Source organism: Anopheles gambiae, chromosome 3 (genome assembly GCF_943734735.2).
Source record: "Anopheles gambiae chromosome 3, idAnoGambNW_F1_1, whole genome shotgun sequence".
NCBI classification, from domain to species: Eukaryota; Metazoa; Arthropoda; class Insecta; order Diptera; family Culicidae; genus Anopheles; species Anopheles gambiae.
This window is the reverse complement of record NC_064602.1, coordinates 25,938,418-25,950,421: the sequence shown is the minus strand read 5'-3', so window position 1 is coordinate 25,950,421 and position 12,004 is coordinate 25,938,418. Positions and strand designations below refer to the sequence as shown.

General features: G+C 43.3%; 1 protein-coding gene across 7 annotated transcripts in view; it reads left to right on the top strand.

The window, feature by feature from the left end:
* LOC4578143 (uncharacterized) overlaps positions 1-12,004 on the top strand; it is a 61,592-nt gene that overhangs the window by 28,081 nt on the left and 21,507 nt on the right. For all 7 annotated transcript variants that reach the window (XM_061662948.1, XM_061662951.1, XM_061662952.1 and 4 more), the window contains exons 4-5: positions 2,382-2,515; positions 2,899-3,046. In XM_061662948.1, coding sequence (XP_061518932.1) covers positions 2,382-2,515; positions 2,899-3,046 — 282 coding nt within the window. The remainder of the gene's footprint in view (positions 1-2,381; positions 2,516-2,898; positions 3,047-12,004) is intronic.

Below are 12,004 nucleotides of genomic sequence, written 5' to 3'. Positions count from 1 at the left end.
CCGCAGCGCGGAATATGGAGATTCCTCCCTAACCGGCTTTTCTGGCAGAGCAATTTCAATTCCAACGATCCATAAAGTTGCACGCGATGCGGTATGACGACGACGGCAGTCGTTGACGTTTGAGTTCATAACAAAGCGCTCAATTATGTGTACTGAGCGTATGGGTGTGTGCGAGTGTATGGCCACGTGCGGTGAAATGCTTTCCAAAATACGCGCACACCAAACGAGGGAGAGTTTGGGCTTTGGAGCAATCGGGGGGAACCGCCGAGCATTCTCATGCAAATTGAAGCGATACTGCAGGTTTGTACCCGCGAGCTGCCACAACACGTTGGCGGAATGATAAATTAGTCTTTGTGTGCACTTCTAGCGCGCTTCAGTTACAGTTGAACCTGGGGCCGGGCCGCGGGCACACACTGATTTAGGCGCTTTGTGTGAAGTGTAAATTAATAGTTTTTTTGTCCTCTCTTTTCACACCATCGAAGCCCTTCAAAGTGGCGCAATAAGCTTGTTTTCGGTAAAGCACAAAGCAGTACAGTAGCGCAATTTCTAACGGGGAATAATTTATGAACGTAGCTAGAAACTCGTTTCTTCCTTTGAAGTCTGATTTTGCAAGAAGGTTTAAAACAAAGCATCAAAAATTTACATCGGGCTCTTGTGCCTTTTTTTGTTTGTTGCACATCACCAGTCCAGTTCTGCTAATTAAGAACTTCCCTCCGCAAAAGTACTCATTTTCTGCTTGCTTGACAGTGAAACCCAACCACCGCCAGCTCGTTGGAAATTGTTGTTTGATTACACAACACATTGCGGCCAAGGTGAGGCCACCAACTAAGCTTCCGAAAGGGCAAACTTTTACCACCAGGAGAACAAATAAAAACATTAATTTGTATGTATGTGTGTGTGTGTGTGTGTGTGTGTGTGTGTGTAATTTTTGTGACTTTTCAACTTACAGTTTACGGCCACTAACTTTCATTCCTCCTTGTTTGGGATGGAAGCCACACTGGCACACCGGTACCGGCCACTAGCTTTAGGAGTAAATTGTGGTTTTAAAAATGCTACAACTTCCCAAGGTGCTTTCGTGCGTTCGGTGCAACCGCAACAACATTTCGACCCCGATGACCAATCTCCGACGTTGGACCGCCAGTGCCTTGCTCGCATCATAACTTATGCATATGGCCAGCCACTGTTCTACCATGACCAACAAAGGGCTGTAAATGAGAGTGGTACTGAAAATTAAAACCAGCTTCTACTCCTCTAGGATGCTTCCATGTTCTGTTTGTAGCTCACCTTGCTTACCCTTGAGGTTAAAAAAATGGTGGCTGAAAAAAACAAACAACAAACAAATGGTTTGTTGTGATTTATGGTACACAAATGGGAGAATAATTATAAAACGATGTAACACACAGCACGTGTGATTATTGCCGTTTTTTTGTGTCTTGCTTTCTTCATCATTCGCGCATGCTGGTAATACCACACACCACATTATTTCCTGATAAGGTTATCTAGCCCCGGTTTTTTTTTTTATATTCTGGCCACATTCATACCACATCCACTCATCGGAAGAGGTGTTGGTGATTATGGTGGTATGATTAATAAACCACCCAGCATTGCCCGCACAATGGGCCGCTAATCGGAAACAGCTAACGTGAATGATTAATTTTCCCGCAATCGGGCACGTGTTGATTGCGCTGTGATGATGCAATTAATCAGCCGCATAAACCACCCCTGCGCTCTGGTTGGGTGTGTGTTGTACGCATGGGAGAAAGCAAACATGAAAAATATGTTATTTTGTTCAGGAAAACAAAAACAAAGACAATGTCAAATAACAAATAAGACCCATCCGCATGCTTACCGAAGGTATTTTTTGTTGTGCTGCATCAATTCAACATTAAAGCATCCTTTACCGTTTTAAAGGGGAAATGCTTTTTGAAGCCTTTTCTGTAAATTATATTCGCCATGCCACGTAACCCTCTGTAAGGCACGCGACACGGGATTGTATGAAAATTTCATCCTATTCCCTGAGGTTGGCTATGGATGCTTTCATTTTCCCTATTTCACCGCACTGACGTGAAAAGAATATTAAAAACTCACTCAAAGAATGCTCAAAACCACGAGTGTGAGAGAGCAAAAAAAAAATACAACGTGTTGGCATGTGTTTCCCTGAAGCAACGTAACGCGCCCGTAAAAGTGCGTACGGTGCGATTCGCTTTAATCTTTCGGTGCGAGCCACGACAACCTCGCTCTCTCTCTCTACATGGTAAATGAATTTTTGATCGAAATTTGATACCCTCAGTTTGTATTTCCCCACTTTTTTTATATCGATATCGATTAAACCGTACAGCATTGATTTGTATTTCTTTCTCTCTTTTTCGCTTTCCTGCCAGGATACGATCGCAATCGACTGCTGGATGAGGAAGACTCGGCATATCCGGCACTGCTCGAGCGTGAGCTTCACTCCCTGCACCGGAACGTTCCTGCGCTGCGCCGGGCCGGCGTCGATACGACCGCAATTCGACAGGTAAGCACCGGGCTGCCTGGCACCGGATGGTACGAACGGGCATTAAACTGACATGCCGTTTGACTTTGCGTCCGTGTTTTAAAAATCAACGCACCATCGGGTCGGCGCAATCGGTGTCACCGGTGTCACCGTAATAATAAAAATAAAACAAAGACACGCTTGTATCAAGCAGCAAAACCGATCCGGCGATTGTTCGTGAATGTGCTTTTATACATTTTCATCTGTTTTCTTTTCTTCTTACGCCTGTTTTTCGCCCCCTCCCCTGATACATGATCCGTTTTGCGAAAATCAACATCGACTGTGGGCTGCATTCCGACTGTACGACGGGGGAAACTAAACGAAAACGCCTGAATGCATGCAATCCTGGACGTCGGACGACGCAGCACTTCTATCCGGATGGTGGCTGGGGCTGGATCGTTTGCGGCGTCGCATTCCTGGCCCACGTGCTGACCACCGGCTTCCAGCTGTCGTACGGCTTGCTACTGCTGTACGCGATACGCCATCTGGGTCACGAGGTGAATACCGAAGCAGGTTAGAAACGCACGAATTTATACGATTTTTGTTCGTTGTAGAAACAACAACCCTTCCTCGAATGCCATCCGATTCCTTTCCCTGCTGTTGCTCCTGCTGCTTACTTCCACTCACAAAGGGGGAATCATGTTACGGCACCAGCTCAGAATACAATCGTTTTCTCGCACTCCCGTGAATGCTTGCGCATCAGCAAACAGTGTGTGAAAAATATTTAGCGCAAAGCTCCTGCGCGCAAAGCACGTAGCAAACAGTGAACAAATTGCAGGAAACGTTACAAACCGGGCAGTCCGTGCCCATGAGTGTTTGGTAGAGTGAAATATGTATCATACATTTTTTATTTCAAAAATTTGTTCTCCTTTGAGGATGGATCCTCTCCGGCTACAATGTTGCGATCGTCAGAGGGAGGTTGATTTTTACAAAACAAAAATAACTCACTAACACAAACCAGTGACCGGTCGAACGGACAGTTTCGGTAAACAGTAAACAGTCATTTTCCATTTGGCATATGTGGTGCGGCATGCGAATGGCTTATGTTTCACACAGGCGAATTTTATAGAGCCATGTTTTTCCTCCTGTCCGTTGCGTAGGAAAGGACTGATTTATGGCAAAACGACGCAACACCGGTTGCTTCAATGCGCCCGAAAGGTATGCAACCGTGTGTTAATATTTTAGCACGAGGTAAAATATAATTGCTCGCCATTTCCATTTTAACTTATATTTTCCAACGAATTTTACATTTCAAATGCCTTACATGGGCAAATAAAAGTGCTTAGGGTTTCCCCGAAATTCAAAACAATAGTTGCTCAACCACTTATTGTGCGATTATCTGCGGAATCAGATAGAGAGGGGGAGATCTGTGCTCCGGTGCTAACAATACACTTTTTTGCTATCAACGAGTCTAGCCGAGACTTTGCAAAACTTTGCCTGAAACACAAACCGAACATGATAACTGGCTTTAGGTAGCTTATAGTTTTCCCCCCTTTTCATCCTCCTCTCTTTGTCCTGTCCTGCTCTTAAATATCAGATTAGAGAAAGTTCACTCGCCCTCCCTTTGTCGTCCTTGTAAGACTGGAGTCGAGTTTTAGGCTGGGAAAAGTTCTTCCAGTACCATGCACTAGCACAACATATTTTTTTGTCCCATCTCAAAAACTTTTCATTCGCTCTGTGCTACTGTCCACACGGTTCCTCACCACTTACAGGCGTCGGATTGGGGAGTGAAAAAATAAATAAATAGATAAAGTTGCTCATGAATTTTACACTTCACACCGAGCGACCGTGGACACGTTCCTCGCCCTCGGAAGTGTGTGCACGTTTCCATCACGAAAACTCACTGGCCCACTTGCACTAACAAACCTCACCGTAGCTCACGTACCGGACCGAGTGGGTACCATAAATCAGCGTGGACGATAGTGCCACGGGTCCCATCGTCACCGGCGCATTGGCCAAGGAAACGCTGCTTACTATCACATTTGCTGGACGTTTCGGTAATAAATAGACATAAATAAATATTATAACTTAATTTATAGCGCTCAGCGCGAACGCCGCTCAGTTTGCGTTGGAGTGAACAGCTGGGAACAGCAAGCCGTACCTGGCGGTGGTGGTCATGGCAACCCCCTTACCCCAGTCCAGACTTCCATCTGTTGGACCTTTAGTCCAGCTAATCGCTTTCGCCGAACGCTATTATGTGACGGAAACAAAAGGCGGGGTGTGAAATGGCGTGCGAGCCGCAAGAAGCTTCACGATGGCGGGCTGTAATGGACTTGAAATAAATACAAACTTATTTCTATGTCCTCGGGCGTGCTTGAGTGCGCGTGGGAAAAGCGCGATACGCTAAGAGCATGAAGATTGATTGAACATTGCTTAAGCTTCAATTTCTCTTTATCTGCGACAAATGCTTGCGAGTGACACTCTGGGCAGGATCATTTGGGGCGACGTGATAATGCTGCCTCGGCTAATGACTACTGCGGCAATTCAATTACTTCACTCGGTAACGACTAATTTGTGTCACAGTAAATCGCTCGCCTATTATGCAGACGTATGTCTTTGTATGTTTATCTATTTCCTGTAGCACTCTGAACCTTTGAGGTTGAAATACCTTTTTTTCTTGAGCATGTTTGCTTAGAAACATTGAAAATTGAGGGACAATTAGATTTAATTCCAATATATATTAAATATGTGTACCTTTTTGTGTATTTTATATTTTACCTACAGAACAATCAAATAAAACGCCAGTGTTTTCGTTCTAAAATCATCACATAGAGAGTAGCTTATTGATTTCACACTATTCAATAAGATACAGATTAATGCAAATGCTCAATATTATGCTTAAGTTTAGTGTAAAAAATGAAATAAAATGTACACGGAAATACATTTTGTCTTTTGCCCTTATGAAACTTGAAGATACTTTGACAGACGTTTGACAAAAATGGTAGATAGAATAATTGGGCCCTTCACGATTCTAGTCAGTTTTTTTGTATGGAGTTTGACAGTTGGACGCAGAAATCATGTAAACACTCCATACAAAACCACACACAAAACTAGCCTACAATTTTCAGTCTAGATCATTCTAGCCTCAAAGCTAGAATTAGATTCGAGTACCTGCTCAAAAAATGGCAAAACAAGGTGGTGTTTACATTTATCCCAAGGTGTATTAAAGAGATCTGGTGATGGAATCCACAATCAAAGTGTATGTAGTCCAGGTGGTCTCATAGCGTGTTTTTTATTACCAAATTTGAATATCACTTTTTGACAGGATGGGTGAAAACTTTTATTCAAACAAGCTTTCTGGAGGCTTGACGAATACACAAAACACTCTTGAAATCTTCATTCAGAAGCAGAAGCGATAAAAATCAGCCTTCTAAATGCATAGACCTTGGGATAAGCCTACTTGTATATTATACCTACTTAGATAGTTGCTCGAAAACTGCTGTACAATGCAAACAGCTGACAGGCTGAAATTTCAGCCTACCAACTTGAAACGGAAAGGGCCCCAATATTGGTTTTTCTGTCTAGTTGTTATGTTAGGTGTGTTAATAATTATCGTAAAGATTTATGATATTTTTTCGGCATTATTTTATTTCTCTTGCTAATATTCAGCAAAATAGTTCTTGATGCCATTTTTCCTACAAAGGTTCACGTTTTGTCGACATATCAAATTCTTGGCAGGGATTGTATTTGCACAAGAAACCAGAAAAACAAAGCTATCCATCAGGATCAGGACAGGTTTCCGCTGCAGAACGACAGCACAAGAAACGTTGCAGCGTTTGATCGTGATTATCGTTCGTTTGCAGGGTAAGTTCGAAAATTGCGCTCCCTGTACAAAGTATCCAACACAACAAACGCTGACCGGAAGCATTAGAGGTGACATAACAAACAGAAATGTTCTAGGCAAAGGGAGAAAACAATACCTAAAACCCGAAACTTTCCCCGACTCCGAAGTTGGGCAAGGGAAGCGGTAGAACAGAAATGACAGCATTTATAAAGCATGCGAGCATTTTTACCCTTCGTTTTGGATTAAACAGTAGCCGGAAGTTGAACGGGATAATAGTAAAAAAGGAAAAAGAGCTGCCAACCCACTGGCATCAAACCGGATTAAAACCTTCCTCTTCGTTACGCGTAACTTTGTTTTTATTTCGTTCCGGTTCGCTTTCCCAACACATTCTCATTTTGTGTATTGTTTTATTTTACCCAGTGCGCTCGACAGCACAGTATGTGTGAGTGTGTTTTTTAACATCAAAACTTACAGCTTAAGTTTCCTGTGGGAAATGGAAAATGTGAAACGGTTCAGTTGCAGCTGCTGTTGAAATTCCACCCGAGGTGTTATAAAACAGAGCAGCGTCTTTTGTCTGCAACTACTTCCGCGACGCAGAGAGCAAAAAGGTGCTCTTTTTTTCAATAAACATTCCAACTCTGCTACATAGTTATGACGGTTATTGAACAATGTTGCATGAGATGTTGGAGAAAGTTTGAGGAATTTTCTCGTTTTTCTACAAAATAAATGTACAGTTCACAGTGCCTGTGAAAACAGTTTTGCCACAACCACCGCTTTCTATCATAACTTCATTAAAAGCTGGCACGTTATCAATAATGTTCAATTTCAAATTGCACAACACCGTCTCTAACCTCTTTCCCTATTAGATTGCCACCATCGACAGCAAATACCACAAATTACATCGCCACCGCCCAATCCTTTTAACCCGTCCAAACGCATCGCGTTGATCGATTAAATATTCCACCATGTTGCGGCAAATTAATCGAATTGAAATGCTTCCCGAAGCCCCACCGTGCATCACGGTCTATTGACAAACTCCCGCAAAATAAAACCAGCACTCGCGCATTTCGCTCCATTTCTAACTCACACACGCTAGCTGACAGAAGCAACCACCAACCACTTACCGGGTAAAACCGCCGTACCATCGGCTGTACGGTTTTGCAATCCATCATTCGGATAAATCATTCGCAAAAAATGGGAGCGAAAGGATTCGTCATCGCAGACAAATCTTCCCGCGCCCTTTCGCACACATACGCACTACGATGTATCGAGCCATTCGGTACGTTTAGTAATCGTACGTAAATTTGACAGCTTTCTTAGCGGCTGGTGAAGGGATTGGAACGTCTTACAGTGTGCTTCGCCCTGCGATCGGGAAGTCGTCTACGTGTGCGACTGGGACCACAAGCTTCACCAGTTGATTGATGACACTGTCATTAGTACCTTGAGCTAATCTTGACAAAAAGTAGTAAGCAGGAGGTGGAAAATCAACGGAGATAAAGCGAGAAAGCTTAAGTTGGATTTGCGTTTCGTTTCGCGATGATTTGAATTTTATTACGGGATTCGGTTGTGAACAGGATTTGTTTTTATTTGGCGCAAAATACTCGAAAACAAGACGTACAACAAACAACGACATTTTTGAGTGATTGGTAAATGTGACACATGTAGTTGCGTTGCGTAATTCTTGTTGCAAATGCTTTGATTTAAACATGTCATTTGAAATAAATGGAGAAATTCGCTCAGTCTTGTTAAGCGCCTGAAGGTATGCAATAAATAACATTTTATTTTCAATGTTCTCACTAATGATCTATTTTGATGAAAGTATCTATTTAAATTAAATTAAATGGAATTTGGGATGGAACTAAACTTCCTAACCATATTCTGCCTGATGTCGTAATTGATTTAAGTCACATTTACCATTTATAAGGTGATTTGTGTGACCAATATACATAAAGCTCATTTCATTACCTTAATTGAAGACATCTTTCAACTCCAAAATATGAACTCCCATTTTCGCTTGCCCGGAAAATTATTCCTCCCAGGAAATCGAAACACTTTCTTACGGGTAATTTTAACCATAGTTTCCTCTGCAATCGAATTCACTTCCTGCCTTCCGGGAAGAGGAAAGATACAGAATATGTTTCGAAATCCACTCCTGTCCGCTGACAAATGTCTCCCCCCATTTTTCCTGCTGGCAATCAGCCAACGAAACTATACCCATAATTCATCCAACATTCAACTCCCGAACTCCAACTCCCCCCCAAGTCCAGCAAGACCCTTCTACACCCTATAACAACCCCGCAAACACCAGCAGCAACAAACGCCAGGCACCTTACGCTTCCGTGTAGCAGTGCAGTGCGATGGAATTAAAACGAAATAGCAGCACCGGTGCCGCTCATTTCCCTTGGGTGACATTTTCCTGTGGCATGGTGTAAAAAGTACGCTTGAAGCATTCATCCACCTTCCCGCAACAACCATCGAGCGGCACAAACGCCTTGAAGCTGCGTACAAATTTTGGCACAAAGCCATTCGAATGTCTAGAGATGTACAGCAACCAGAAAAAAGAACAACACGCAACCTAGTACAAGCAGATTGTGCTCGGGCACACCGATGGTCGTCCTCTTGCTTGCAACGCACCTCATCAGTCATACGGGATCGTTGATTTGATCGTTAGCACAGTACCACGCTACCGGGAAGGTATTGGAGGGCCAAAAAGAGGGAAGCGAAAACGAAGCAGCAAGCGAAAACAACACATACGAAGGGTTTATTTGCCGTGCCCGAGTGTCCCAAATCTGCGAGCTGGGAATTGGTGCGTGGGTTTTTTTTGCCCTTTCCCATTCGTATTCGCGCAGACCGTGTGTGTGTGTGTCGTGTGCCATTTTGCCGCACAATCACACAATCCGCGCAGCGAGCTGGGAATCGCGTTGTTTGGCGGTCCTGCATACATGCGGCAATTGGCGAGCGGGGCTATGGGGTATACTTTAACAAAGCCTTCCTATTCCACGAAAGGGCTCCCGTGGGATTGCCTGAAGTGTAGTTTTCTTTTTCTCGCTGAAACTCTGGATGAGGTTCCCTTTTTCTGCATCAAAAAACCGGAATGGAGACGCATGGTACTTTTCCTACCGCCCGGTTGAATAATGCTTTTGCGAATGTGCTTTTGAAAGTATTGAAAAACAATATTTACGCGATGGGGCACAGAGAAAACAGCACTTCAAAGACGAATGCGTATGTTTTGTTAGTAAGTATCATTTTCCCCCCGAAACGGCTATTGCACTTAGCAAAAGGCGGAAGCTTTTCAAGCATTTTGTAATGCCTTCGTACATTATTTTTCAACCAAAAATTGCTAGTAGCTGCCCTTCTTCAACCACAACGACACGTTTGATTCGATCGGCATTGAACTCGCCCCCCGTCACGAATCCAATCATAAATCCATAGCGTGTTATTATAATTTTACAACACTTTTTCCCCCGTCGCAACAGCCAGTCAAACGAAGGCTGTTGTTTTTGCCCGCTGTGTTGTGTTGCGCATTTCCTTTCGCAAACATGCTGAACCACCGCAACACGCGGTGTTCGAAGAAAATGACTTCCTGTCAGTGACCACATTCCAATTTCGGCGTGACTTGGAAACGACGCCGCGATAAGAACCGACGTGTAACATCGTTGGCAAAATAATCTCCTAGAAAAACCAATGTTTTTGTTTCGCACAAAATCCAACCGAGGGAGCGATGACAGCGGGTTCGCTGGAATTGCTTTTCTCCCCGACACCGACCTGGGGGAAATACATCTCGAACAGCGTTTTGAGGGGAGATTCAAAATTCGATTCTGACATGCTGCTGGAATTGGAAAGTGGATAACGCCCCATCGTTCGATATCGATAATAGGGTGAGCGACCGCATTTGGCAGCTCGATTGGGTTTAGTGCTGCTGACAAGGTGCGTTAATTTTACCACCACAAATGGCAGCAGCAGTAGTAGTAGTGGTGGAAGTGGTAGTGCGCATTTTCTTTGTTAGCCTTTCTATCGCGCTAATGATGAATGGTGTTTTACAGTGTCTCATTTCCATTAGAGCGGTTTGGGCGGTATCAAATGGTACTGCGAGTCACTTGAGATCGATGGTGGTTTAAACGTCTTGGAACACTTGACTTCTTGGCAGTTCTTGGAGCGTGATAAATCAATTCGCTGAATCTGCTTAATTAAACAATCAAGCCGCCATTATTATTCATCGCATTTGAATGCGAACGGTCGTGTGGTTTATGTTAAGTGTTTTTATGAGCAAATGACTTTTAATGACTTCAAAATCAATTCCATGATGTACTAAACAGCGGTATATAAATCTTACTATTCAAATAACTTAATATTTAAAGTACAACCTAACATAAACAACATTATGCAACATGCGTACAATGTACAGTCAAAGTCTTCATTATGGTAAATGAAATACAGCATTACCAGGAAAAATGTTACTCTACAAATCTTCAAATCTGGAAAAAGAAGCGCTGCCGATGCTCATAAGACTTTCATAAAACTCATAAGACAGCTTGACAAAATGCTCTCCCACATTAGCTTTATTGGTTGCTGGCAAAGAGTCTGTTCAAACAATCGCTCGAATTTCCCAGAAAGCTTACGATGGTGTTCGTCCGCGTCTTACACTCGTCACGGTAACTTACACGTTACAAATCAAAAAGCTGTATCGCCTCCCGAGAGGAAAGATGAAAGCACCCTGACCGGATACGGTGCAACGATGCAAGCCAAGAAGCTAACGGGTGCACGCCATGCTTTTCAGGCGCTCGAACGTTCCTAATGTTGTTTTACTACCACGGTACCCGTCCCTTACCAGCGGGAGTCAAAAACAGGATTTTTCTTGTCAATTTTCTCACCCCAACTCGCTCGATGGTAGCAGCACAGCCCGTGGCGTTCTGGCATTTGATCCCATAAATACCGAGGTTAAAGCTTAGCCACAACAACAACGGGAGCCACAAACACACACACATTGTTGTATTGTTGTATTGTTTATTGTATTAAGTGATTGGCCAAACAAGCGGCCTTATCACTGAATTAAAACTAAAACTTAAATAACTAACGCAGTGTACAATGACAAAACGGATCAACAAAATCTAGTAGGTAGGTGCCAGTCAAATGAAGTGTAACGCTGATTAAATTTACGGGCCATCGCAGTCATTGGGTCGTTCTCGCTGTATGCACGTCTTGTAAGGTCAGTTCTTATTAGTCTGTAGTTACGGAACACTCTAGGAGGGACATTTATGTTGACTCTAGCCAGTAGTTCTGGCGAATCTATCTCACCGACAATAAGTTTGGACAAAAACGTACATTGGGCATTATCACGTCTCCTAGCAAGTGTGTCCAGACCAAACAACAAACAACGAGTATGATACGATGGACGAGGGGTTACATTACGCCACGGAGTGAAGTGTAGGACAATACGAGTAACTCTCTTTTGGACAGCTTCTATTCTATTGGACCAAACACTAGAGAATGGACACCAAACTGTAGAACTAAACTCGAGGATGGAACGAACATAGGACTTATACAGAGTTAACAGGCAGTGTGGGTCATTGAGTTCTCTCGAATGTCGACGAATAAATCCTAGCATTTTGTTAGCTTTGTCTAAAATATCACAGTAATGTTGTCGGAAATCTAGTTTGCGATCCAGGGTGACTCCTAAATCCCTGACC